This window comes from Aythya fuligula, chromosome 1 (genome assembly GCF_009819795.1).
Source record: "Aythya fuligula isolate bAytFul2 chromosome 1, bAytFul2.pri, whole genome shotgun sequence".
NCBI classification, from domain to species: Eukaryota; Metazoa; Chordata; class Aves; order Anseriformes; family Anatidae; genus Aythya; species Aythya fuligula.
In genome coordinates this window covers 77452739-77477217 of record NC_045559.1, presented here as the reverse complement: position 1 = coordinate 77477217, position 24479 = coordinate 77452739, and the positions used below count along the sequence as shown (strand labels likewise).

The 24479-nt window shown below is 37.6% G+C and overlaps 1 protein-coding gene across 7 annotated transcripts in view; it reads left to right on the top strand.

The window, feature by feature from the left end:
• SOX5 (SRY-box transcription factor 5) overlaps nucleotides 1-24479 on the top strand; it is a 289165-nt gene that overhangs the window by 21536 nt on the left and 243150 nt on the right. For 4 of the 7 annotated variants that reach the window (XM_032204859.1, XM_032204842.1, XM_032204851.1 and 1 more), the window contains exon 2: nucleotides 15237-15468. In XM_032204859.1, the coding sequence (XP_032060750.1) occupies nucleotides 15237-15468 (232 nt within the window). The remainder of the gene's footprint in view (nucleotides 1-15236; nucleotides 15469-24479) is intronic. The other 3 variants (XM_032204884.1, XM_032204875.1, XM_032204867.1) reach the window with 1 other exon arrangement.

Genomic DNA, 24479 nt, shown 5'->3' with positions numbered 1-24479 from the left:
CATGGTTGCATTGTATTGAGCAGTCTCTTGCCCCAAAAAAGGCCCTCTGCTTCTTTCCAAAATGCAGCTGAGGGTAGCAAACACCAATCTGCCATTCTTGCAGCCATCTCTTCCCAATTTCTTTTTCACAGAAGCATGGAAAGGTTTTTTTTTTTTCAGATTTTTCTTTTAGATTTTCAGCATTTATTCTAGTAGAAGAAAATCAGAAAACTGCAGAATGGAAGGTGAAGTTTCTCTGCAGCAGCACTAGTTTGGCAGAACTGATCAATGCATATTTTATAAAGCCCGGTTGAATGGCTCTATATTAATTGCAATTGCTACTATATGTGGGAAGGTATACAATGCAAAATGTAACATAAGTTACACGTGCTTTCCTGTTGGTGGATAAGCAATTTTTAAACTGCCCAGGAAACACATTGCTGGCCAGGATTCACTTGGCTGGGCTGCTGCCTCTCTCAACTTGGTTGTTAATGGCTGATAACACAGGTTGCAATAACAATAGTGGGTTTTCTGAGAACAGCATTATTTTCACAGTGCCGCTGATGGAAGAAACATCAGAAAAATCAGCTTGCTAGCAGCTGATAATTAATGATCAATTTGGAGATTATCACAAACAATTTACAAAGGTTGACTTTTCCTTTAGAAGTCCCTTTGGATAGACTGGATGTTAAATTACCTGCCTAAGGCTTTTACTTTACTTGTGCTAATAAGATGAAAATGACTGTGTTTGAAGAGCTCTGAACTGAACTTTTCAGACTGTCTGATAATCCATACAACTCTTCTTTAAACATCTTAAGTGAGTGAGCAAATAGAGACTATAATAAAATTGAAAACCATCATATAGGCACGTTACCACCCGGTCTAAGTAATGGGGCATGACAAATAAGAGGCACTGCTGTAGAGTTCATATTACCATTTTATGGCATACATTAAATATTTGATCGTCAACCAGCAGATAGAAACAATTGGGCTAAGAGTGTCATTTGCAAATAGAAGGATAAGATTTAGACTGTCATGGCCTGAGCACAGGATGGAGAACTTCTATATCTTAATCCGTGCTTCAATATCATCTCTTTACGTGGTGGTGTGCAGACCACTTAAAATCCTCTTCTGTATTCCTTCAATCTGTAAAAAGGAGTTAGTAATCCTTATTTGCTTCAGAGGGGATAATAATCCTTATTTACTTCGCAGAAGGGATATGTGAAGAGTAATTAGTATTTCTAAGTGCTTTTAAGGATGAAAAGAGTAGTGCAAGTATAAAAAGCTCTGTAGTAAATTGTATAGAGAAAAGAAGAGCCAAAGAAGTAGGATGAGATTTGTAGAAGTATGTGGCTGTTTTGAGACAGACAGGCTCCTGGTCAGATTTTCAGAAGTGCTTAGGTATCTTCATACTGGAAGTACATTTGAAGATCTCTTGCAGGAACAGAAACTCTTTTTTTTTTTTTTTCTTTTTTTTTTTCTTTTTTTTTTCTCTTTAATATCTTTATAAATCATGCTTCACATCCATGACATATGGGGTGGGAGGGGGGGAGTAGAGGGAAAGGGGTGTAAAGGCCTAATAACAGCTGCACTTTCTGATCTTCCCCCTCTAAAGCAAGGAAAGAGATGGGGTGAGAAAAGAGTAGGAGAGAAAGGAAGGAAAAAGCCTTTGTACATCCGATGGGTTCTTTTATAAGCGGGATGGGGTGGGCAGGCTGCAGACTTCGAAGTGCCAGCAGGGAGACCCAGCACACAGCTGCATGCTTGGTCCTTGTGGTGAAGCCAGAGGCATGCTGTCAGTTAAAAAAAAAAAAGAAAGAAAGAAAAATAGAAATTAAAATAGAAATGTTCCTCTAGCATTAGTTTTGTAATTTTGAGATTTTATGTTATGGTTGAGATTTTTAAAGCTTAAAACCTGATACACTTATGTGAGCATTATACAAGAGAAAGCAAAGCGAAACAGGAGCTGGTTGTAGCTGCCCATCATTACTTTGATAATGCATTTGCTGAATGTGGCGTTCCTCATTTTCACTGTACTATCGACTTCTCATCAGAGCCATTGAATAAGGGAAACTAGAAATCAGTGTGTGGATTGCTATCTGAATTTGGCCCTGGTTTGCTGTGTGAGGGTGGGGCTGGTGCTTGGACCTTCACTGAAGTCCTTCACCAGTGCTGGGCAGCTCTGTGGGTAAACAAGAACCAAACCGGTATAATGGTTTATCTGTGAAATGGGTATTGTCATCAGTATTTCAGGATGCAGGTATTTGAGATTCCTTTAAATTAGTTGTCTCAAGTGAAAAACACTTGTTAATTGTAAATTACTGTGGCGGTACTTAGCAAGGGGTGAGTTTAATCTTCTGTGAAGAACAGGAAATGGGATCCAGTGAAGCTGGATGGGGAAGTGAAAAGGATTCAGGGAAATTCTCCAGCTAAATGCTGTTGGGTTGTTTGATGAATAGATTTCTACATAGATATGGCCAATATGTATAAAAATAATACATATATTTATATTATTATGATCTGTTGGCAGGTTGGATAAAGAAACTGAGTTTTGCATTTACAAAATACAGTACTTGAACAGACTACTTATTTTTTCCCCTTGATCACGTCAGTATGCACAAAACTATCAGGAAAATTAATGATACAAGCAAGTAATACAAACAGCGATCACCAATAAAATGTTTTCTCTTTTAAAGGAAAATCAGAGCTTGCAAAGCTTTTTACAAAGGTAGTTAAAACATTCTTATCTCTTGTGTAGAAATAATAATATAAAAAAAGGGTGCCAGAAAGATTCAGTAAATTATGTAGGGTCACAGAGGAAGCTGCTGAGTTCTTAATGTTGTGTCTTAGTAACCCATGTGCATTCAGGAGGGTGCTTGGCAATGAACTACCTGCTCATGGTTTCCATGTTTGTGCTGCTTCAAAAATGATCAACCCCACAGGACATCGCCATACTGCAGAATTAAATTTCTGCTGTGTATTTCAGTTGTTCAACCAATCCTCTATCCGAGATGTCATTCAAACAATTATAGAGCTTGCCAGATGACTACTTACCCAAATCAAAAGCTATTTACTACCTTTTTAAAATTAAAAATTGGACAGTGGAACTTCGATGTTACATTTCGTATCCAGTCCATGGTGGTGACGTTGAAAATATAACTGCCTATCTGCCTGTGACAGAACTAGGGAGGTGTCTGTCAGTGGTTGATACAAATGAATAATTTTTTCTCAGTGTCCTAGTTTAATATTACCATGATTATTCCTAATCAATTCCATTATTTGTACTAGTTAACCTATGGAATGACTGGGCATCCTTTCCCTGTTGAGAAGTGTTCTTTCCAGTGCCATCATCAGATGCATCAGCAGGCCTTCTGGGAGACCTCCTGTCTGCAGCCCATGCAGTACCTTTTTATGGGGATATAGTGGAAACGTGTCTGGTCATTCCCGAGTTGTTCTCAGTGCCAAGCCCATGTACAAAAAAAAAAAAAGGTGAAGGTGGTAGACTAAAATAAAGTGGGAAGAAACTTTGGTTGTTTGTTTTTGTTTAATAGATAAGTTAATTGTCTTAAGATGCTCAGCACCAACACCCCTTAGCCTATAGGACTCGGAAGGTCCTCTGTCCCTTGGTTATGCAGGCCAAGGGTGCCCCTTGAATTCCTCCTTCACACAGTGGTCATTTTGCTGGTAGCAATCATGACATACATTTTAGATCTGAACATCTGGATTCAGACTCACTTATAATATAATTAGGTGTATTCCCAATGCAGAGAAAGTTTCTGATGGAAGAGGTCTTTTCAAGAAAGCTATTATACCACTTGTTACAGCAATAGCAGTTGGGTTTACTTTATTGTAATGTATATTTATTTTTTTCAGACTATAGCTCTGTTCTGAAGTTGGACCCTCCGTGGCAATACGTGCCTTTAACTGCTAGATTGTTTTAATACATCTTGGTGAAAACAGTTATACGCAAGCACATTTTAATGGTGATTTTTTTAAAAGTGTGTTTGAAGGCAGCGTGTGGACGGTGTGATGTAGGGGAAGAGCCAAATGTTTATTTTAAGATGCGTTTGAATGAATCTGCCTACATAAACTTGCCAGTGCTAAGAAAGAGGGGCTCTGCCCCTTTTAGATCACAAAGGCCTCTCAGTGGGGGATGGTTTTGGTAATGGAAAAAAACAAAAAAGGTTCCAGTATGTGGTGGAGGAGGTAAAATAAACAAACAGCAATGGATGATTGCTTCTCTCCATCAAGGCTTCTTTATCCTTGCGAGCTCAGTCAGTGGTCAGCATGTTAGACACCCCTCCCTGTTTTATCCGTCCCGTAACTGTGTTCTTTGACAACGCTGGTTTATACAGCTGGGGCTTTGTGGGGTTTTATGGGAATCGCTATTGAACAACAGGCATGAAGGTAGACAAAGCACCTATGGAAGGGTGGATGGCAGACTTCCTCTGAGGTTCCCTGGGGGAAAAGATACTGCTTTCTGGGATTCTTGACTGCTTTCCACCCCAAAAAATCCCAAAGATTTTGAGAGGGGACACCTTTCTACAGCCACGTTTCAGTGCTGTCGCTCTCCGTTCTAAAATAAAATTTGAGACTCCTTATGGTCCTAAAGGAATGCTGTCTGTGTAGAATGGTCTCTCATTTTCGTATTTGTGGATTTGTTTTTATTTAGAATAATGATATGCATTTGTTTGCGCATGGGTTTATGTGTGCTGTATGGTTAATAGCTATGTTTCAATTATGTAACTGCTCCGGCAGCATCTAGGGTTAACATTTGTTAAGATGGGTAATTATCAGCTGTTTGTGACTCGCAATAAATATTGGTCTTTCTCTTGAAATTTGACAGGCATTTCTTGAATCAACTATTGCAAAAATTCAGCTTGTAGTCAGCGGTGGGTTGAAGTCAACACACTTTCCTAGGTGCATGGTTCTAGTGGTGAGGAAGCATGTTCATGTCTGCCACCAGCAATTTAGAGAAAGGTTCAGCAGCACCTTAAACCAAACACAAGACATTCAGAAAGCTAAAATGACAGAATTAACGCAGCTTGTACAAATACCACTGTGAGTGAGCAGGCATGTGCCGTGATGGATGATTCCACCATGCATTTGTTAGTGTAGATTTTTAGTTCTTACAGTTTTATGAGTAAAAACTAGGAAAACAATATAACAACTCTCAACCTTTCACAAGACAGTTGAAAGCAACTTTCATGGTACAACATGCACAATAGTGAAGCCAGAGCCCTCGCGTCAGCCCATAAACTTTTCTCTGTTTTACCTCTCGTGTGCTGCATCTGTTGCAACAGAGATGGCATGGTTCTGTGGGCAATCTACAGCATGATATATGGGCACAAAACCACCTGAACACTTGAAATAAAAATTCATCTTCTCTTTTGGAATATTGTCAAAATGTCTAAGTAAAATTATTTAACCAATTTTTGTTTTACTCTATTTGTATTTCAGAGTAGTTTTCAGAGGCAGCAATTTTCACTAGTTTCTGAAAGGCAACATCTGGGCTTTGGAACAATCTCTTTTCAGCTTTGGAAATTCTACCTCAAATTGCTTAGACGTTATAGATGTTCAAATTTTTTATTTTTTTTTTTTAACATAATAGAAAAGCAATAATGTATTTATTCCCTGTCATTTTGTTTTCAAGTTCAGTTTGATTTTTCTTTCTCAGGCTCTCCAGGATTATTTGTTCCTGGGCCAAGAATGCACCTGTCATGTATAAACTCCCCAAAAGGGGAGGGGGGCAGACACATGCAAATGAACAAAAAATAATAAAAATTCTAGGCAGCTGGAATTAACCTGTTAGAAAGAAAATGTTTGTATCAATTAAAGACATTGCTTTGCCAACGTATATTTTTGCATACATACACACACACACAAAACTTTTCACTGTGCTTGTAATTCTTAATGGTGTGCACAGTCTCTCTGAGGCTCCAGTTCTGCTCCCACTAAAGTTACTGAGAGGCTCAGTATTTCTGTGATTCAAGTTCAAGCTATCAATGTATATGCGTGCATACTTTCCTGTGGTATCAGTTTTACCAGCAAATGTACAGTATACATATGGATGGATGTGCATAAGTGTTGCTGTGTTTATTTGCATTTTTGTTACAAAGCGCACATGATGCGAACGTGTATCTAAATGATGATTGGAGCAAGAGTTTGTATAAGAATGGCAGAACAATACTTCAAGTTCAGATGCATAAGCATCAGTGGGTACATTGAAAATGACTTTAAAAGTGCACTTATTCATGTTTATGAGAATCACTCATACATGCAATGTAAACTTCTTACTCTGAACTTACTGGTAGGTGGGGAAATTCAGAGTGAAGTAGGAAAAAGATGCACTTTAAATTTCATTTTTCTTTTTTTTGTTCCTTGTTCATTTATACAAACTCTGGTGAGGGAAAACTGTCATTTAAAAAAAAAAAAAATCCATGTGTTGAGTTTAATATGTAAGTAGGGAAAACAAGGGGAAAGGAGAAGAGGGCTTGAAGCCTGATGGCTATTTCTTTGTAACTCACATGATAAAGCTATAAGCTGGTGGAACAGTGGGAAAAGCTGTGTCATAAATTAGCTAGATCTCAGTCAGAATGATGGCTTCTTGTTCTGATGTCTGGACATCTTTTGGGAGAGAACTTTTACTATTAATGTTGATTCCAGTGGAAGTAATTCATCATTTAATAATGCTTGAAGAAAATTTTATGTCAGCTTGATTAGACAAAGAACGCGAATGACCAAGAATAAGCTCCCTATGTTGCAGAAGTTCTAGTATTAGCTAACTTTTCAGAATGAGCCTGCACCTCCTTGAATTTCTTTGTAAGAAGTCATTCATAATTGTCATAACTTTAAAGCTTTTTCAGCTCTTTGCCTTCATTTCACTCACTGTCACTGGAAATTAGGTATGCATGTCTGTGTGTGATGTATGGATTCCTTGTAGAACGCAGCACAGCTCTCCCACTCAGCGTCTGGAGACTGACTGACTTCTTTTCTGTCATTTTCAAGAATTAGTTTGTACGGCAAAGTTTCAAGGCCTGAAATCTCTAATTATTTGACAAGACTCCTGTTGGTAGTTCAGCAGGCAGGAGAGTGATGATTACCTAATGTCATGGTGACTGTGATGGTTCTTTCAGTGGTGATCAATTACTAAAACTCTACATGAAAATAAAACCAGAACTCTGCTAGTTCTGTTGTGGCATGAGGACAAGCACCAAAAGTTATAATAAATAAAAAACCATAGGCAAACCAAACCAAACAAACCAAAAACCCACAAGAGGTAAGAGGAGCTGAAGCGTGGGGGGAGGTATATTTCTAAAAGGTTGGGGAGGGGGATAGGAAGACAGAGTTAATTTGAGGATGCACTGGAAAATAAATGAGCTTGTGGATTTAATTCAAAATCATCCAAGCAGAGTCTTTTGCATGAAAGAAGCTAGTGATCAGGCTTGGTTTACTTAAAACATCAACAATGACTGCATCCTGCTGTTTCAGAGTTTGTGCTGATAGATGCTCATCGTCTTTGACACTGCCCCATTAAGTTTGTAGGTTGCCTGTGCTAAAACCGTGTTTTCACTACATGGCTTTGTTTTCAAGAAGTTCTTTAAAAATCCATGTTTTGAAGTTTGATCTTTTAGAAACACGCTTTTCAGCAGAAGAAAAGTCAGATCATATTTCTGTTTTGGAAACACACTATTCGATTTTGAGCTTTCTGCGTCGACATACAAACTAGTGAAGAACAAAAGGCTTAGGAAGTTGACAGGTATGAAACAAAAGCAGGATACCAGGTTCTCATGCTACAGCTGCGTTTGCATGTATGTCTCTGGGGAAATTACTAAATTTCCCTGCTTTACACCTACTAGTTACAGTAGAAAACGGGGACGATAACTCAAAGTCCTGTTTGAGATCTACAAAACAATTATACAGTATTCTTCGCAGTAGTAGAATAGTGTCTTGATAGGAGTTCCTTTATCAGCTTTCAAATTCAGTCGTGGTTGAGGTTTGGTTTGTTTCATACTAGAGTATTTCATTAAAATAACTTTGTTGCACACAAAGAATCTACCTGCTTCAAAAGGTCAGTGAAAATTTGTGCATAATACGTATTGGAAACATTCAACATGATTTTTTTTTCATATCATATTTTTCCTGAACTTGATTTTACAGTGTTTTTTCATGCATGAATTCCTTGCAAGTGCAAGAAAATGGAGGTAATAAATTTTTAGTTGAGAGCGTAGTGTTCATAAAAAGGGGTGATTTTTTTTTTTTTAATTTTTTCTAATAAAAAAAAGTTTTACAAGATTTTTTAAAACATTTTATTGAAAGACACTGGTAGTGAATTTCTTACTGGAACATTTTGAAACTTGTCAAAGTGAAACCACTGGAATTTTGAAACATATATTTTCTCAGAAGACATTTTCTACAATATATGTATGTGGGATATGAAGTTGATTGGTTGCACTGCTGTGGAGATACTGGTAAACTTCAAAATAGATGGAAGATAGCATATTCCCTGCCCATTTTATATTCAGGATCTTCTAAACTGGTTGTAGTAAAAGATTATTACCCCATTTGGTGAGAAAATCTGGAAAGCAAAGCTGAAGGAGAAATAAAAGGGAGAAAGCGAGTTGGGTGAGGTAGAAATTACTGGGTGGCCTTAAGCATAGGAGTACTTGTGGAGGCTGTAGTAATAGGCAACCTCTCAGAAATATTGCACAGGCTATGCCATGGTGATCTTAGTATGTATTAACAAAAGAAATTTATTCACGAAACCTTCTTTGAATAACACAACTTATTTGTAGCATGTGTGCATTTTTAAAGATGGCTGATTGATATGATCTTCAAAAGTAATAATTAAGAGATTATTGCATCTCAGTGTGAGTGACAGCTGAGGGTGCGTTTCATGCTCATTCATTTATTGATTAGCAGACTAGAGATGTTCGCTGCTTGCTTTTTTGTTGTTTTTATTTTTTTTAATTGTAAAATGACTTCAGTAAAGAATTCCAAACCAGGCTGCAAATGACTCAAAGATATTGCCAAGCGAAGTCTGTTTTTAGTGGTATGTGTAGAAACAAGTCGGGTTTGCAGTTCCCAGTGGGACAGAGTGTGGGAGTCTGCCACCCTTACTCATGTTGAGTAATACCTTATTACACAAGTAATCCTGTCAAAACGAACAGAGTTGTTTTTTTAGAGGTACCAGTTATTCAGCATACAAAAACACTGAATGAGTTCGGGGCCAAAATGGAATGGAAATGGTCATTAATATTAATTGGCACCTTTTGGACAGATTGTCTGCAGAGAGATCACAGGTTCAATAAACCTTGGAAAATGAGCTGCTTTATTTGTACTAAACGTGAGCAGAGATGAGGCAGATACATTGCTGACAGTCTGGAAAAGCTTGTGGTTGTGCACCTGTATGTGTGTGTATGTATGGTAGACGTTACATGTATGTATATGCGATATTGCTGCTGTCTTTAATCATACATTGTTTTTGGTGGAAAAACAGAATCTACAGGATTTCCCTTGTGTACTGTCATTACAGGGCACTGTCCCTACAGATCAGGAAAAGAGATAGAAATCCCACTGCAGTTCATGGGAGTAGTTTAATTTACAGCATGTGGCTTGAAATCAAGCCATCTTAGCGAGTAAATTCATGATGCTGTTGTTAGTTTGAATTAACTTCTGCGCTGTGGCTGAAGGATGAGATCTGTCTGTTGTGGCTGTACGTCCATCCTCGTGCATCTGTTCAGAAAGCGTCTCTTTGCCCGCCTCCTCTCTGCAGGCCTGAGTGATTTAAACTCTGCCCATGAGAAAGAATGAGTTTTTAGCTGCCAGAGAAACTCAAGAGGTGAACGTTTTCATGCCGATTCAGAAACTGGCTATGCGACTCCAGTCAGGCGCTGTCACGCCTGGTTATGGTGAAAAAACAACAATGCCTCTCTTGATAAGGGAGAAAAGAAAGTCTTGCACAGTCAAAATTCTGACATACAATTTAAATCATCTCCCTACATCCTGTGGACTTGGAGCTGTCAAAAAGGTAAAGCCTGTGTTTGAATGGAAAAGCTTTTTATTTCTTTAAAAAGTGTACCAACTATAATTATCCATAACTATGCAGGCCTGTTTTAATGCTGTTTTATAATTACAGGTCTTAATGCTAGATTATACAAAGTCATTTATAAATAGTCAGAACAGAGGGACTTTGGGAGTTTTTAACCTGTAGATTGCTGTAGGTTGTGGCAGCTGACGGGATTTTGCCTGTATATGTATGGTGTTAGCTGTGCAGTGATTGATGAATCCCTTAATTAACTCCCAACAAGTTAAGATTTATGGCCTCATATCTTTTTCTCCTGACACATCTGTGTTTGTCACTTTTGAAGACATGGATAAGCCATTTCTCCTAAAGCTTTTGTGGGTATCTGAAATGTTTCTGAGGTATTTTGCTTAATGTAACAAGATTAGAGTTTTATGACATAAAATTTATGAAATTTTATGGCATGAGCAATCGAATTGGGATGGATGCTGGTCGTGTGCTAGAGGGCACTATCTCCTTGAATACTGGATACTCTTTTAGATTTACTTGGGGTGAAAAACTATGTATCAAATGAATGAAAAAGAACAAATGTAGTGGGGACACTTAAATGAGGTTCTGTTAGAAATAGTAATAAAGAAATAGACCTGTGGAAAGATTGCTTTTTGAGTCACTGAACTCAAGGAAAAGAAAAAAAAAACACTGATGTTATTTGGTAGCCTGAAATTATTTGGGTGGATCCATTACTTGTACATGGCACAAGGAAACAATTCATGTGGATGCAGTGCATCTCTTCCTCTCCAGTGGGAAAATCCAGCCATGCTGAAGTCAATCACTTCAACACTCAGAAAACACTGAGATCAATAGGCACAGAATATCAGTTTAAGCCTACAAAGAGTCAGCTGTAAATTGAAAAGGAGTAAAGAAATATGTGGAGAACATTCTATTTTAAGATGAATCACACCAAGAATTTGTGGGATAAGGGCGTGTTAGAAGAGTGAGATTTTATTTCTCTGACCCCCCCCCCCCAAAAAAAAAAAAAAAAAAAGGAAACATTTTTGCTACCAGAAAAAGCATTTATTTTACAAAAAAAATAACAAAATTCTGCATAATAACAAGTGTTTCTGAAGACAGAAAAAAAGAATCCCTTTACAAGAAATAGGCTTGTATTCGAATTCATCACTGGATCTAAGTCTTCAGTTCCATCCTAACCCATGATAAAAATCAAGTATGGGCCTATGGTTTATAACTCAGATGTGTCTTTTCATTGGGCTGAGTTCTGCCTGCTTCCCACTGCATCTGAATGTTGCTGATTTAGGTTGTCTAAAAAATTAATATTTAGGTATTGTATTTATATTCAATAGAAGTTATTTTCAAAATTCAATTCATTTCAAAATTTAACTCTTGCTGCAAGTCTTAAGTGCCAACTCCATCTGTAGAGATGCCCTTTTAGATGCAGTTTCTGGTCCACTGTGTTCCTGCTTTTCTGAAAGTTATATCTTGGTTTTTATTTTATTTTTTTATCCTATCCATAAGTCATTTATGTTTGGGGAAAACAGCATTTACTGTTTCATTGTAATTACACACTTCTTTCAGAGTGGTGTAATTGAAAAGCTTTCCGTGTTTCAACCAGTTTGAAGAAAAGACCTTTAAGCCATGTAAGTTGTAAACTGTTGTGTTATCCATGAGGGCAGGTCCAGGGTATTTGCATACCTTTATTAAGATGGTATCATCCCAGTTCTTTGTTAATAACTAAATAATTAGACCTAGATCTGTTTAAAAGTGCTCAGTTTCAGATAACGTTGTTACTCAGAATTTACCTATTTCCCTGTTAATACCTGGTAGTTGCTCAGTAGAAAAATGAGGAGGTACAAAAAGAACAGAATACAATGATATGGACTGTGGGAGCATTTCAAATTCAGAAGAGGGACTGATAAAGACCAATAAAACTGTAGAAATAATGGAAAGACCAGCTGTGAATGAATTTACTCAGTATCATGTTGTCTTATGCTTTTGAAGCTATCCGTGATTTGATCCTTTGCTGCTGTAGACAGTATTTACTGTCCTTTTGGAAGACATTTCCAGTTGAAGTAGATAAGAATTATTTATTTATTTATTTAAAAAAAAGAAAAAGAAAAAGAAATCTTGCATTTTCTTGTTGAAATTTCCTAGCTGTTTGTAAGCAGTAATTTCTGTGAAACCGTAATGTTTGTTTGATGTTAGAGTTGGTGATGAGATGTCTGAAAGGACAGATTATGCCTAACTCAGGCTGGCTGTGGGCAGAACTACTTAGAAGACAAACTGCAGTTGTTGCCTGTGTTGTGTGACCCTTACCCTGTGCTGTGCCACTGTTTCTTTGAGTGTCCTAGTCACTTAGGAGACTACTGCAGATTAGATCAGTAACTTTGCCTTTGCCTTCTTAGCCACATTAGCAGTTTCTCAGTCTTCTAATATTATGGTAGATGGGTACACGGCTTGTAATTTAAACTGGGTCTTAAAAGAGCTGTGTGAGGAAGGAAGAAGCTGCTGCTTCCTTTACTAGTTTTCTCTCTGGCCTACAGTCCAACCCATAGGATTTGTAGTTCTCAACTACATAGGATTTGTAGTTCTCAAAACTGTCTGTTTTTCCTCATGCATAGAGGTAGTCTCCTCTATTGCCTTCTTTGCCTATTTTTATAAATTCCCTGTAAAAATGATGTCATCCCTGTTGGGAACAGGTGATAAGCAGAAGATGTTGATGACCTGTAGCACCTTACTCCAGTGGAAACTGTATATGCATTATAAAGTTAGCAGAAGAGTTTCACTTCAGTGTGGTAGTCAAACTGTCCTTGTGAAGCGGTGTGGTAGAACCCATGGTTGTTCTGGTTTAATATCAGTAGGAGATTTTCACACAACTTCAGTATAGAGTGTATAAAACAAACCTTCAGTACAAAGGAGGGTCTCCTTTCTCTATGTTATATTGTCAAATTGCAGTGGAGAATTCTGTAGATGATTTACAATATTTTTAGTCATCTTATCAAAAATATAAATATCCTAAAATATAGAACATTACTGTGCAATAATTGAGTAATGATTTTGTATCCTTCCCTTTTTGTTTGCCAAAACTCAGACAACCACTTAGTGCTGATTGTCAGAGAGATTTTATGAAAAGCCAAGCGCCTATTAAGGCAGTGTTGAAAAGAGTAACCAAAATGTTACACTCAAAATCAACAGAAAATTTATATCTTGGTGCAGTGCAATGCAAAATATGAATAATTCACATTAACTTTAGGAAGGACTTGCATGTTTTCTGCAGAAGAAAAGCTTGGGATCTGTCACATCAAACATAGCTGTAAAATGCTGAATTCAGTGGGCTTGTAGAAAACTGCCAGTAAGCGTCTATCTGGTGATCTCTGTCTTTATACATATGCTTCTGTGCAGACACGTAGGTGGGAAAGCCTAGAAGACAGAATTCAGGTAGGATGTATGAAGTGTTAGTCTGTTGGGCTAAGTCAAACATTAATAGAAAATACAGATTGCTTCTCTATGTACAGGCAATAGGTGGTGTTCAGAAGAAAAGGCGATGTGCAGCTGAGTATAGGCTCTGGTAGGGATTTTTTTTATCTGTTTTTTTTTTTTTTTTTTTTTTTTTTTAAATATAATCTAACTTGGCTCAGGAGGTAAAGCGCAAAATGAGATCATTAGAAACAAAATAAGTCCTAACAAAGGGCTGTTTAAAGTCACTGTTTGTTTTCAGACCCAGTTGACTGCTGCTAAGAACCATTTCGTGCTCAATATGCCAAATCGTATGGACATGCTCCACCTCACAGCAGCCCCACACATGGTTCAAGAGACTGCTGGGCTTTTGAAATGCAGTCCTTTAACTGTGAAGTGGAAAATCAAAATGGGGTAATTAGAATCATAAATGCTAGATTTTTGAGGAGGAACAGTATTACTTCAGCCTGTCTTTTCAACTTTTATGTACAATAGCCTTCAGTTTCCTTGTTCATAACTTCTATTCCATTAAATATTTCTCATTTTTCTTTCTTTTCTTCTTTTGACTTTGTCTTTAGGATTTGTTACTTTTCATTCCACTCCGTATTACAGATGCCCCAGCTTAGCACAGTGGCCCATTATGCCATCCGTGCGCATACCCTGATTTTTGTGAATAATGTTGCTGTAATTAATCCCAGAAGTCACTTGCATTTTAATACTCCACTGGACTCCTCTGTTTTGAGGACCACGCAGGAAGTGTTCTGGGTTCAGACTGACTTGTAAGGTTTTCAGTAGTGCCTGGTTTAGATGAAAACTTCCAAAGACATAAAGATCCTCTAAGCCTTCCTGAAAGATGGTGATGCACACACATTATCAAAATAATGTTAGAAGACAATATCAAGAAATTGGGGAAGTGAGCCTGAATTTTGAGTCAGGATTTGTGAGTGTTTTTTATGGTGTGTGCTGTATGTATCTTCCCTTCGTATACTTTTTTATACAGAGATGTGAGTTAGGTTTATACGTATATTTTTCTGATCTGGCTATAGGTAGAAAGTTTAGGATATCTTGACAAGAAGTCATGATTCACTTAGTAGAACCCCGAATTTGTGTTTTCAAAAAGCTTAGATTATTGATGAGCAAATGTTTAACTGCTTAATTATCACAGATCTGTGAACCTGAAAAGAATCTCTCAGTGCAACTGTAACACACTATCGTTTGCATGGATGAAGTTTTATATACACAGACATTTTGACTTAACAGCAACCTTTTTATTTGTTTTGTTTTGTTTAACTTAATTTAATTTTTGTTTTGTTTTATTTTATTTTGTTTTATTATTTTATCAGTTATGGTTAAATACATGCAGATGGTTATTCCTTTAAAGCTAAGTTGACAATAGCTTGTATCGGGAGACATTCTATCTTCTTACAGTCTCTTGCAAATGTAAAACCAGATGGGTATTTTTTTAAAGGAATTGCATTTCATTATACAGTCTTCTTAGGTGAATTTTCATGTTTAAGAAGCCAGAATACAAGAGAGTGCTATATTAGTGTATTATTCTCACAACAAACAAGCCACTGTTCTGTTGCTACCTGCTTGGCCATTGTTCCCAATTGTGTATGCTTTGCAGTGGTATTTGGATGGTTTCCTGCTCTCTGCCAGCACAAAAAAGGCATTTCTGTTACAATGGCCCCTAACCACACAATGACGGCATTAAGGATTTATTTGGAGGTTTCATTATTTTCTCCTCTTTTGTTCCTTCCAGGATGTCTTCCAAGCGACCAGCCTCTCCGTATGGGGAAGCAGATGGAGAGGTAGCCATGGTGACAAGCAGACAGAAAGTGGGAGAAGAGGAGAGTGACGGGCTCCCAGCCTTTCACCTTCCCTTGCATGTGAGTTTTCCCAACAAGCCTCACTCTGAGGAATTTCAGCCAGTTTCTCTGCTGACGCAAGAGAACTGTGGCCATAGGACTCCCACTTCTCAGCACAACACAATGGTAGGTTTGCTAATGGTCTATTGTGCTTACATCCATTCTTTGAATTCTGCCTCTACATTAGTTTGGCATCCAGATCTGTACCTTATGGAGTATACAATGCAGAGTTACACGTACAGAACATGCTACAATAATGTGAAAGCTCTGACCTAGCTGGACTGTCTACCTTCCGCTACAAATGCCAAATCCCTAAGAGTGCAAACTCCACTTTTCCTCATCTTTGCCTGCTGGCATTTGGGGTGCTAAAATTTTGTAGCTACATCAATGTGAATTTGAAGTGTGTGTGTTCAGCAAACAGTAAATGGTTTTGGAACACTGTAAGTGAGAGTCATGTTTGGCATGTTGTCTGAAATATCACCCCAATGCCAAGTTTATGCAATAGTAAGGCACGGAAGTCTGTATAAAGGGTAAAAAAAAAAAAAAAAAAAAAAAAAAAGCGAGAGAGAAGAAAGAAAGAAAGAAACTTGGGGTTATGTCTGGTGTGTGTTTTACATGCCACGCATATAAGGAAATTTACTAAGTTTACACTATTAAATCAGCCTACCACTGTTTCACATATGAATTACCACCTTTTTGTGCACTTTACAAATGACTGTGCACTTCAGTCACCACGTTTAGACGTTTAGCAGCCCTCTGGAAGTCCAGACCTGGCTTTATGTAAAAGCCAACAAACAAAAAGGATGAGAATGCAATGCCGCATTCCTAACTAGTAATGTAGTGTCACTATTGTGAGGTGACGTGTTTTGACCCTTAATGTAGAGTACTGTGATACGTTTTTATAAAGGTTGAAAGGTGCAGGGAAAGGCATTGAAACCTCAGGACTTAGGCACCTCGACAAAGCTGTCTGTGTGAGCACATGTACACAGCTCTTGCCCGTTTCCAAATTGACTGCAACTTTTCTCTTAGTCCCCCACTTTGACAAGGGCACTGACAATTTCACTTTAAGTGAAGATAATGAATGGACCTGCATATTTGAAGGCTTTTAACAAGGCATTGCCAAATAAGTGATGGTGTGTTCTCATAAAAGCCTGCAACAGCTCCATAGTGGTATTTAAGCCCTTACAGCTCATTACGCATATGTAACAAGCCCTATGTAAAAAGCCTCAGGGATTATTATTTCTCATAGGACCAAGCCACAGGGTATTCACTGAAGCTGCCCTCCTTAACAAAATAATTCACTGACCCAATCCATTTTTTCTTCCTTTTTAGTTTAATGCTTAAGTTCAAACAGTGTTTCAGAATATCAAATTTTGTTTTATTTTGTGTTATTGCAACTTCTAGTGAATAAAGAGCATCATTGGGAAAATTACTCATGGACAGAGATGTCTTTTTTTTTTTCTTTCTGTTTTTTTTTTTTTTTTTTTTTTTTAACAGACTTGCTTCCTTCTGATCCTTTATCATACATGTTGTGGATATGTAATTCTTAAATATTCAGTATCAGCCAATGGGATGTTAGAATATGTAACTGGTGTATGAGCTTTGCTGTATTTAGGCCTATTTTAAGAGAGTATGTTAAAGTTAAGAGACTGTTCCTGTCAACGCTTAAGTCAATAGGAAAAACTTGTGATGACTCCAGCAGCGTAGACTCTAATGAAGTAAAAACTCATTGTCTGCTAAGGAGCCCAGCAGGCATATTCTAGTTAGACCTCACTGAAACATTTAACTGCTGTTTAACTGATTCTAACCAGCTTTTCTATTCATTTATAATTTTTGAGATCAAGAAGTTTAGCTGATCATCTAGTGTGACTTCCTGTTCTGAAGGATATGTTTAATGTGATGTGAAAACAGTGTATTATTTTGCTTCATAATACAAGATACTGTATTATTGCATATTTTAGACAGTTTTGCCATAGCAGTGAGATATTGTAGGGTCATTTGAAGCACTGTTCGGGGTTGTAGGGATTCCTTTTTTCTTCATGCATACTTAAGAAAATTGCCAGTTTGTACAGATATGACATTCTGGTAGTATTTCTGTTCTAAAGAGAAGCGTTTAGTAAAGCATTATTACATAGGTAGGTCAGAAAGGATGTAGTCTCTGTGTCTCCAGAAACAAGGTTGTGATTGGTATAAATTAGTTAAAATATACATAATCCCTCCCTTGGCCATTGTGGTATGTATATCTCATAAGAAGGAAGTGGCTGAACCTTGTCGTTGGATAGCTTTTAGATGACTTCAGTTTGTGTGATTAGCAGTTGCAAAAGTCATTCCCAACGAATATTCTCACCTTCACAGCAGCACAGAGGTTGTTTTAATGCTGTTTGATCTGATATTCTGTGCTATTTTACTGTCTCTGGGAAGCAAACCCAGGTGTGTGTGCATGTGCACACACCACTGCACAGTGCAGTCCAATACAGTTTTATTGATAAAGCTCCAGCAGTGTGCTTCACACTTCTTAATAGCTTGTCAGCTGTACTACTACACCTACTGACTGAGTCTGCAAGTGACTATGGAGTTCTCGTTTTGTAACCACATGCTGTCCTTAGCAGGGTACACCTTTACAGATCTCCCCAATGTCCAATAAGACCCCGTCAGACATAACAGCCAGTCTGAAATCATGCAGCACATCACTGCCGAACCCCTCTCAGCCATACTGCTTTCTGCAGATTGTTGGCTAAGTCTCTTCTCCTGAGGGATTTCTAGGTAGACATGGTATATTGATCCACAGAGACCTTTCTGTGTTAGCTGCATGTACAACACCTGTTTGCATGGGGAACAATCTCAGCAGATGAAAACCACAACCAAGGAATCTGGAAAAGATGTGTAATTACAAAACTTCGTTTCATTGCTAGGCTGCTTAGCTGAATTCCTCTTGTCATCACAACCATCCTTGTCTTCTCATATTCTGCCTCAGCACTGTCTTGAAGGAACACTTTGGAAAACAATTTCAACCTTGAGAATCAATTTCTTGGCCTCACTTTTCTAGCTGTCAATTAACCCTCTGTTTCATAGGTTACTTCCAGCTGTGCTTCCTTTTATATGCCCTTTCAGGTGGGACATCCTAGGATCCTAAAGATAAAGAGCTGATTGTAAGAGTGATAACTCAAGTTTGCCCAACTTAGACTTTCCAAAATTTAGCCTGTTGTAATTTACCAAGTTGTAACAACTCCTGCCTTTCACTGCCAGCTTAGAAACACAGCTTTGAATTGCTGAATAAGTTTTTATAAAAGAAGGAAGAATTTTCAAGGAAGAAGTCTTCAAACCTTATCAAATTGGCAAAAAGCTGTGAAACCACATCCTCCATCTTTGCATAGAAAGATGGAAGATTCTAGAACTGCAGCCAGAGAGAGGTTTGTGCGGTAGGTACAAACAAACACAGTCCCGTCTGAGCATCAGGAAACCTTTTTTTTGCAGTAAGGGTAATTGAGCACTGGGGCAGGTTGCTCAGAAAGGTTGTGGTTTCTCCATCCTTGGAGATGTTCAGAAGCTGTCCAGACATGGTCCTGGGCAGCTGGCTCTAGGTGGCCTTGCTTGAGCTGGGAAGTTGGATAAGATGAGCTCCATAGTTCCCTTCCAACCTCAACTGTACTTCTGTGAACGGCAGGGGCAGCTGTATCCCATACTTTCTTCCTCTTGATAGGAGAAACTAGATGCTTATTTTAGCTAGGAAAGCTCTTACACTAGTAAGAACAGAAACAATAAATTATCAGACTTAAACCAAAGGCTCAGAAGACAAATCATTTGCCCTACAATGTTTATCAGGGTGCCCCTAGAATGCTCGTAGCAGGCCCTGAGCTTATCAGGGAAATACTTGAGGATTACAGTATCAGTCAATACCTTTTCTGATTAAATGTGTTAAGGCTGCAGTGTTTGGATAGTAAAGATAGTTGTTAGCCCATCTGACTTCTGAGAGTTTATTTTGTTTATTTCTGACTGTCTGCCCTACCACATTGCTTAATGCTTTGTGTTTTTGCCATCTCTCAGGACTACTGATGTCACCAGCAGTGCCTATATGCTAATTTCTGAATGTAAGAGATTTCTTTGTTAAAAGTGTTGATTAGAGTATACTATGAACGTTATATACTGAGGTCAAATTTGACCATTTTTCATAAAGGTATAATATCATTCAAATGCTGGATGAGATTGAAAACACAATAGTTCTAACCAAAAATCAAATTGGTAAAAGTGTAATTGTGACACTGGGCAAACCTTACATACTGCATGACTGCATTTGCTAGCCCACGTTTGTCCTGCACTTTCAGTGGGATTTAGGATTAATTTCCAGCTGTGCTCTGAATTGATATGAAGTACTACAGTGAAATAGCTTTATTGCTTTACACTAACAAATGCTGCATTTCTATGGTGGATGAAGTTACTCTGCTGGAAGTTGGGAGGAATATTAAGACACTTTGATCATGTTAAGAATATTGCTTAAAGAGCTGACACATTGTCCTGTGCTTTTCCTCCACTTGTCCCAAACAAAAGGTTGCTTAATGCTGCATTTGAATTTTGTTTTTGAGTATGTCCTGGCCTGCACTTCACCTGTTGGTCTGGGGTTGTCAGCTTGTGAATAGTGTTGGATCAGAACAACATGTGGCTAGAACACTTAGCTGCTATTCAGAAGTTGTGAAGAGAATGGAAATCTGAATGTATGTAGCTTTTTAAAAAGTCAAATAGAACTCTAATTATACTGAGCTAAAAAAAAAAAAACAAAAAAACAAAAAAACACCACTGGTTTTAGAGAAATTTTAATTTCCAGCGTACCTTTGTGCATCAAGCTTAGGATAAGTTATTGTGATGGTACAATGCGCAGTGTTGTGAACACCAGTGCTGTTATTGTGCCAGCTCTAATAATGAGAATTTCATTGTTTGGGGAGAGCAGTCTCCTACACTCTAGACAAAAGTGTAATTACTTTTGAACGATGTGGAATGTGCTCAGTTTAATAGCACGGAGAATAGATTCACAAAGATTCAGATAAAGCTAGCTTGGAAGCCATATGTGCAATGTGGCAGTATGAAATTGTTAGCAGGCACCATAATTACAACACACACACATGCACACACACAATTTCACAGTTTAAACTATAAACCGTTGTTTTTGTAAGAGATAGACAGGTTTATCAGAACAAGACTATTTCAATTAAAACAAAGCAGAAATTGTGGAAAGTTTGCATTTGCCTTTTTTTTTTTTTAATATTCTTTCCTCCCTTTCTTAATGGTAAATTGATATTTATAAGATGATGAAATTGCATTGTTACAAACATTGTATTATAAATGTCATCACAAGAGTAGCGCATGAAAGCAGTTTCCACAGATATAATTTCAGGCTTGCATCAGAATTTGATCTTTTCAATCTTTACACTTGCACTGTTGCAGGGAATGTCTGTGCTGGTTATTAGGAAAGGGAACAAATAAAGAAGATCATCCAGGACCCATCAAATAGCCGTAGAAGTTGCATATTGCATTATTTAGTCCTTAACCTAGAGAACTGGGCACAACCCTTGAGAACCAGGTGTGATAGAGCAAGAAAAAGTTTTGACAACTCTGGTATATGCCTGACAATATATCTTTCATTTAATATAGTATAACCTGCCTGTCCTCATTGTCGTGATTTATATTCTCTCCAATCTTGTCGCATTTGCGTTTCTACGTATTGCCTATAGTATTTAACAATTACTTCCAAATTACTTGTCGTATAAGTCCTATATAGGGTAGGTAAACCAAATAAAATATTTTCATCCTTCAGATGATGCAGAGAATTAAAGCCATAGCACGATTCAGGAGCAGTATGTCAGTTTATGGAAGTTCCCTTGGCTGGTTCTCTATGAATACTCTATGAATACAGTGAATTTCACTTACTTGTGGCCCTGGTAATTGACAATAGATATAGATATCTTAGTCCAGCTGAAATAAATGGGCAGGAAGACTGAATGAAGTTTGAGATGGACTGTTGGTGTTCTCATCAGTCTTGGAAAGGTTCAAAGGTTGGTTAGGGGACAATAAATAAGTAACGAAGTAGCAAAACTTTTTTTTTTTTTTTTTTTTTTTTTTTCCTGAGCAGGAGAGTTAGAACTGCACTTAAAACAATAAGTGAACAAATCAAGACCAGACTTATCATTTATAAATTGCCTGAAATACAGGGTGCAGATGACGGTAGTTTTTAAAGGCCATGAAGAGAAGTGGAAACAGCAGTTGTTTGTTTTTGCTCAAGATCATCTTACTGTGAAGCAGTCACGTTTTTAATGGATTCATTTGAATGCAGTTAAGCAGAAAATAATCAACAGAAAAGTAAACACCTTTGTTTTATAGAAGTGCTGGGAACTGTATGTATCCATTGTTTGCAAGTGATTATATGCCTAGGAATCAATTCATTGACTTAATACTGGAAAATATCTTCATTTAAGCTTCTTGCATAAATACTAGCAAAATCTAATTCAAGTGAATAGCTGAAAAATTGCACAGGAAAAAAAGATAGGTAAATGCATAAAACCCACAATCCTTAGGAATATTTGAACCAGATGGTCTCTCTAAAGATGAAGAGAAAAGAGCTATCAAGTGCACTTGTAAAAAAAATACTTAAGCCTTAAATGAAAAAAAAAAACTTGGTCATCTTTCTAGGCAAAGTAGTCAGCTCCAGGACTTCAACAGTGGACACAGTGGCTTCATTCCGCATTAAGCTACCAGCTGAAGATGAAGTTGAAGGTGCAGAGAAAGCCTCAGTAAGATGGCAAGATTGGTTTATAGCAACAAAGAAAAGAGACTACGTTTAAGTATTCCTACTTCTTGATACAGCTTTTGCTTTCAACGATCAGTCCCTAGCCATGACATAACCTTGGTAGCATCTGTGGTATCTGTATCCTACTCAGACAACAGCTGTGGACTTTTTATAGTTTCTCCAGTCTAGGTCCATCACTTCTTTCACTATACCTGAATTTATTCTGCAGTTCTTTCTTTCTTTTTTTTTTTTTTTTCTGGTGATAATAAATCTTTACAGTATTGCAGTGAGCCAGAGACTCTGATGCCAATAAAACACCCAGTTCTCCATGGTTCTGGAAAGAGAAGGCAACAAAAATGTAGTTAGTTCTCATGGTCTCCATTTCAACTGATGGATTTATCTCCTTTGGCCAAGCTTCTGCACTGCTAGGAAGTTTATGGCTTTGGGCTGGTGGTGTAACTACTATCAGAATAGAGAGCGGCACACCAGGTTTTCGTGCCCTTATCTAACACATGATGAAAGGCACATTGAAATCTAAGTTGGTTATATTTTGCACCCTGGGTAGTTCTACATACCACCTTGACTCATTTTTGCTTCAGTAGCTGCCTCTTTATTTTAGAACTTCCAGAACATTTTCCCCTTGTGCTTTCTGTCTGCTCCATATGCTTTTCATATCTACCTTGCTTCTTCCTGGCAGCTGGTGTGGCTTTCTCTCTTTCTTTTCACTGCAGGTGAGAAAGCCGCCTTCTCTACTTCACTCCGTATATGAACACTTACTGTATCACTTTTTATCTGCTTGCAGTTGTCCTCTGAAAACCTTTTTATCCATTACAAGTTTTCTTCCTCTGCTTGTAGTCATTATTTAATGTGGTCATTTTTATTATTTAATCCATTCTAAAGCCTTTTAGTAAACACCTCATATGAAGACATTGCACAGTAAAATAAAGTATTGTGCTGTTAACTTGGACAGAATGTCAATAAACTATGGTTGTTTTTTGATATGCAGCTCTACTTTCAGTGGAAATATACCAAAACTGAAATGCATTGTGAAGCATTGGTCATGGTTTCTTGATTTTCAGGGTTGCAAGGAATGCCTCTGATTATCAGCTCTGGCTCCTAGAAGTGCCAGAAACTTCTGCTACACTAAATACAATCATGTTTTATGTCCTCTTCTCTAAACTATCAAATATTTGTGTTTATAGTTGGGATGTTACCCACTGCCGTGACATTTTGAAGTATTTATTTATTTTCTATCCTTTTTAATGGCTGAGTGAAAAGCTGTCATGTTTTTTGCCTTGTCTCTTTTAGGTATGTCTTTTCAGGTTATACAAATTAAGTTGGATTAGTCAGCCATCTTTCTCTTTTTTCTTGCCATTGCAACGCTTTTGCAGATTCACCAGAAATAATGATGGTTGGAGTGGTAATGAAAATGTGACTTCAGGCAGTTGCTAGCATTTAAAGTGTCATGTCATCCAATCATAGTGTTTTTTATTTCATGGAGCTAACAACTTGCTCTTGTTTTGAGTATATCAGTGAAATATCACCTTTTCCACTATCATCTTGGATTTAGAGGGTTTATTAATTTTCTCTGGAGGTTCATGGCTGGAGAAGAACCTGTGGAAAAATGGGGACTACAAATTTCAACATGGGTTTGCTTAAGTATGGGCATCTACATCTTAGGTTACCTCCTAAGGCATGTGCAGAAACCTCCCTACGCAAAGATGGACATGCAGCAGTGTTATTAAACCAACGTTCCAAAGTGTTTCAAGATAATTAAATGGAGGAAACAACCTTTCTTCAGTAAAAATAATCCTTTATTTTTAGTGTAGCAAGCTTGCCTAGATAGTTTGGCCAGTTCTATTTCCAAATCCACTTTAACACTGTTAAATTCTTTTGTTTCTTTTTCCAGTTCATGTACAGTTGGGTGACCAGATAAGGCATTTTTGCCTTTTGCGGAGGAGAAGTAAACTCAATGAATCCTGTGAATTTAGCATCACTATATAAAACAATAGACATAACTGAGTGGAGATTGTGCCCAGTTTAATTAAGGATAATGTTTGCCAGAGCACCGTAAACAATACTGTCATTATGTATGGAAATAGTCTGCTTCAGCATCCTTTTTTATGCTTTTAAATTGAGTCCACACCAAGGGGAAAAAAAGAAGCTATAAAGATTAACTTTTTGTAGTTTGTACAGGCAACAGGCAAATTATATAGATTGTCCAAAACATAGACCAATAAAATCTAACATCAGACTGTTATTATCTTTATTTATATTGTGCCCAGAGCATGATATATTTTTATAGAGACAGAAAAAAGAAACATTCCTGCCCCCGAATGCTTAGCTTATGACCCTGTTCCTG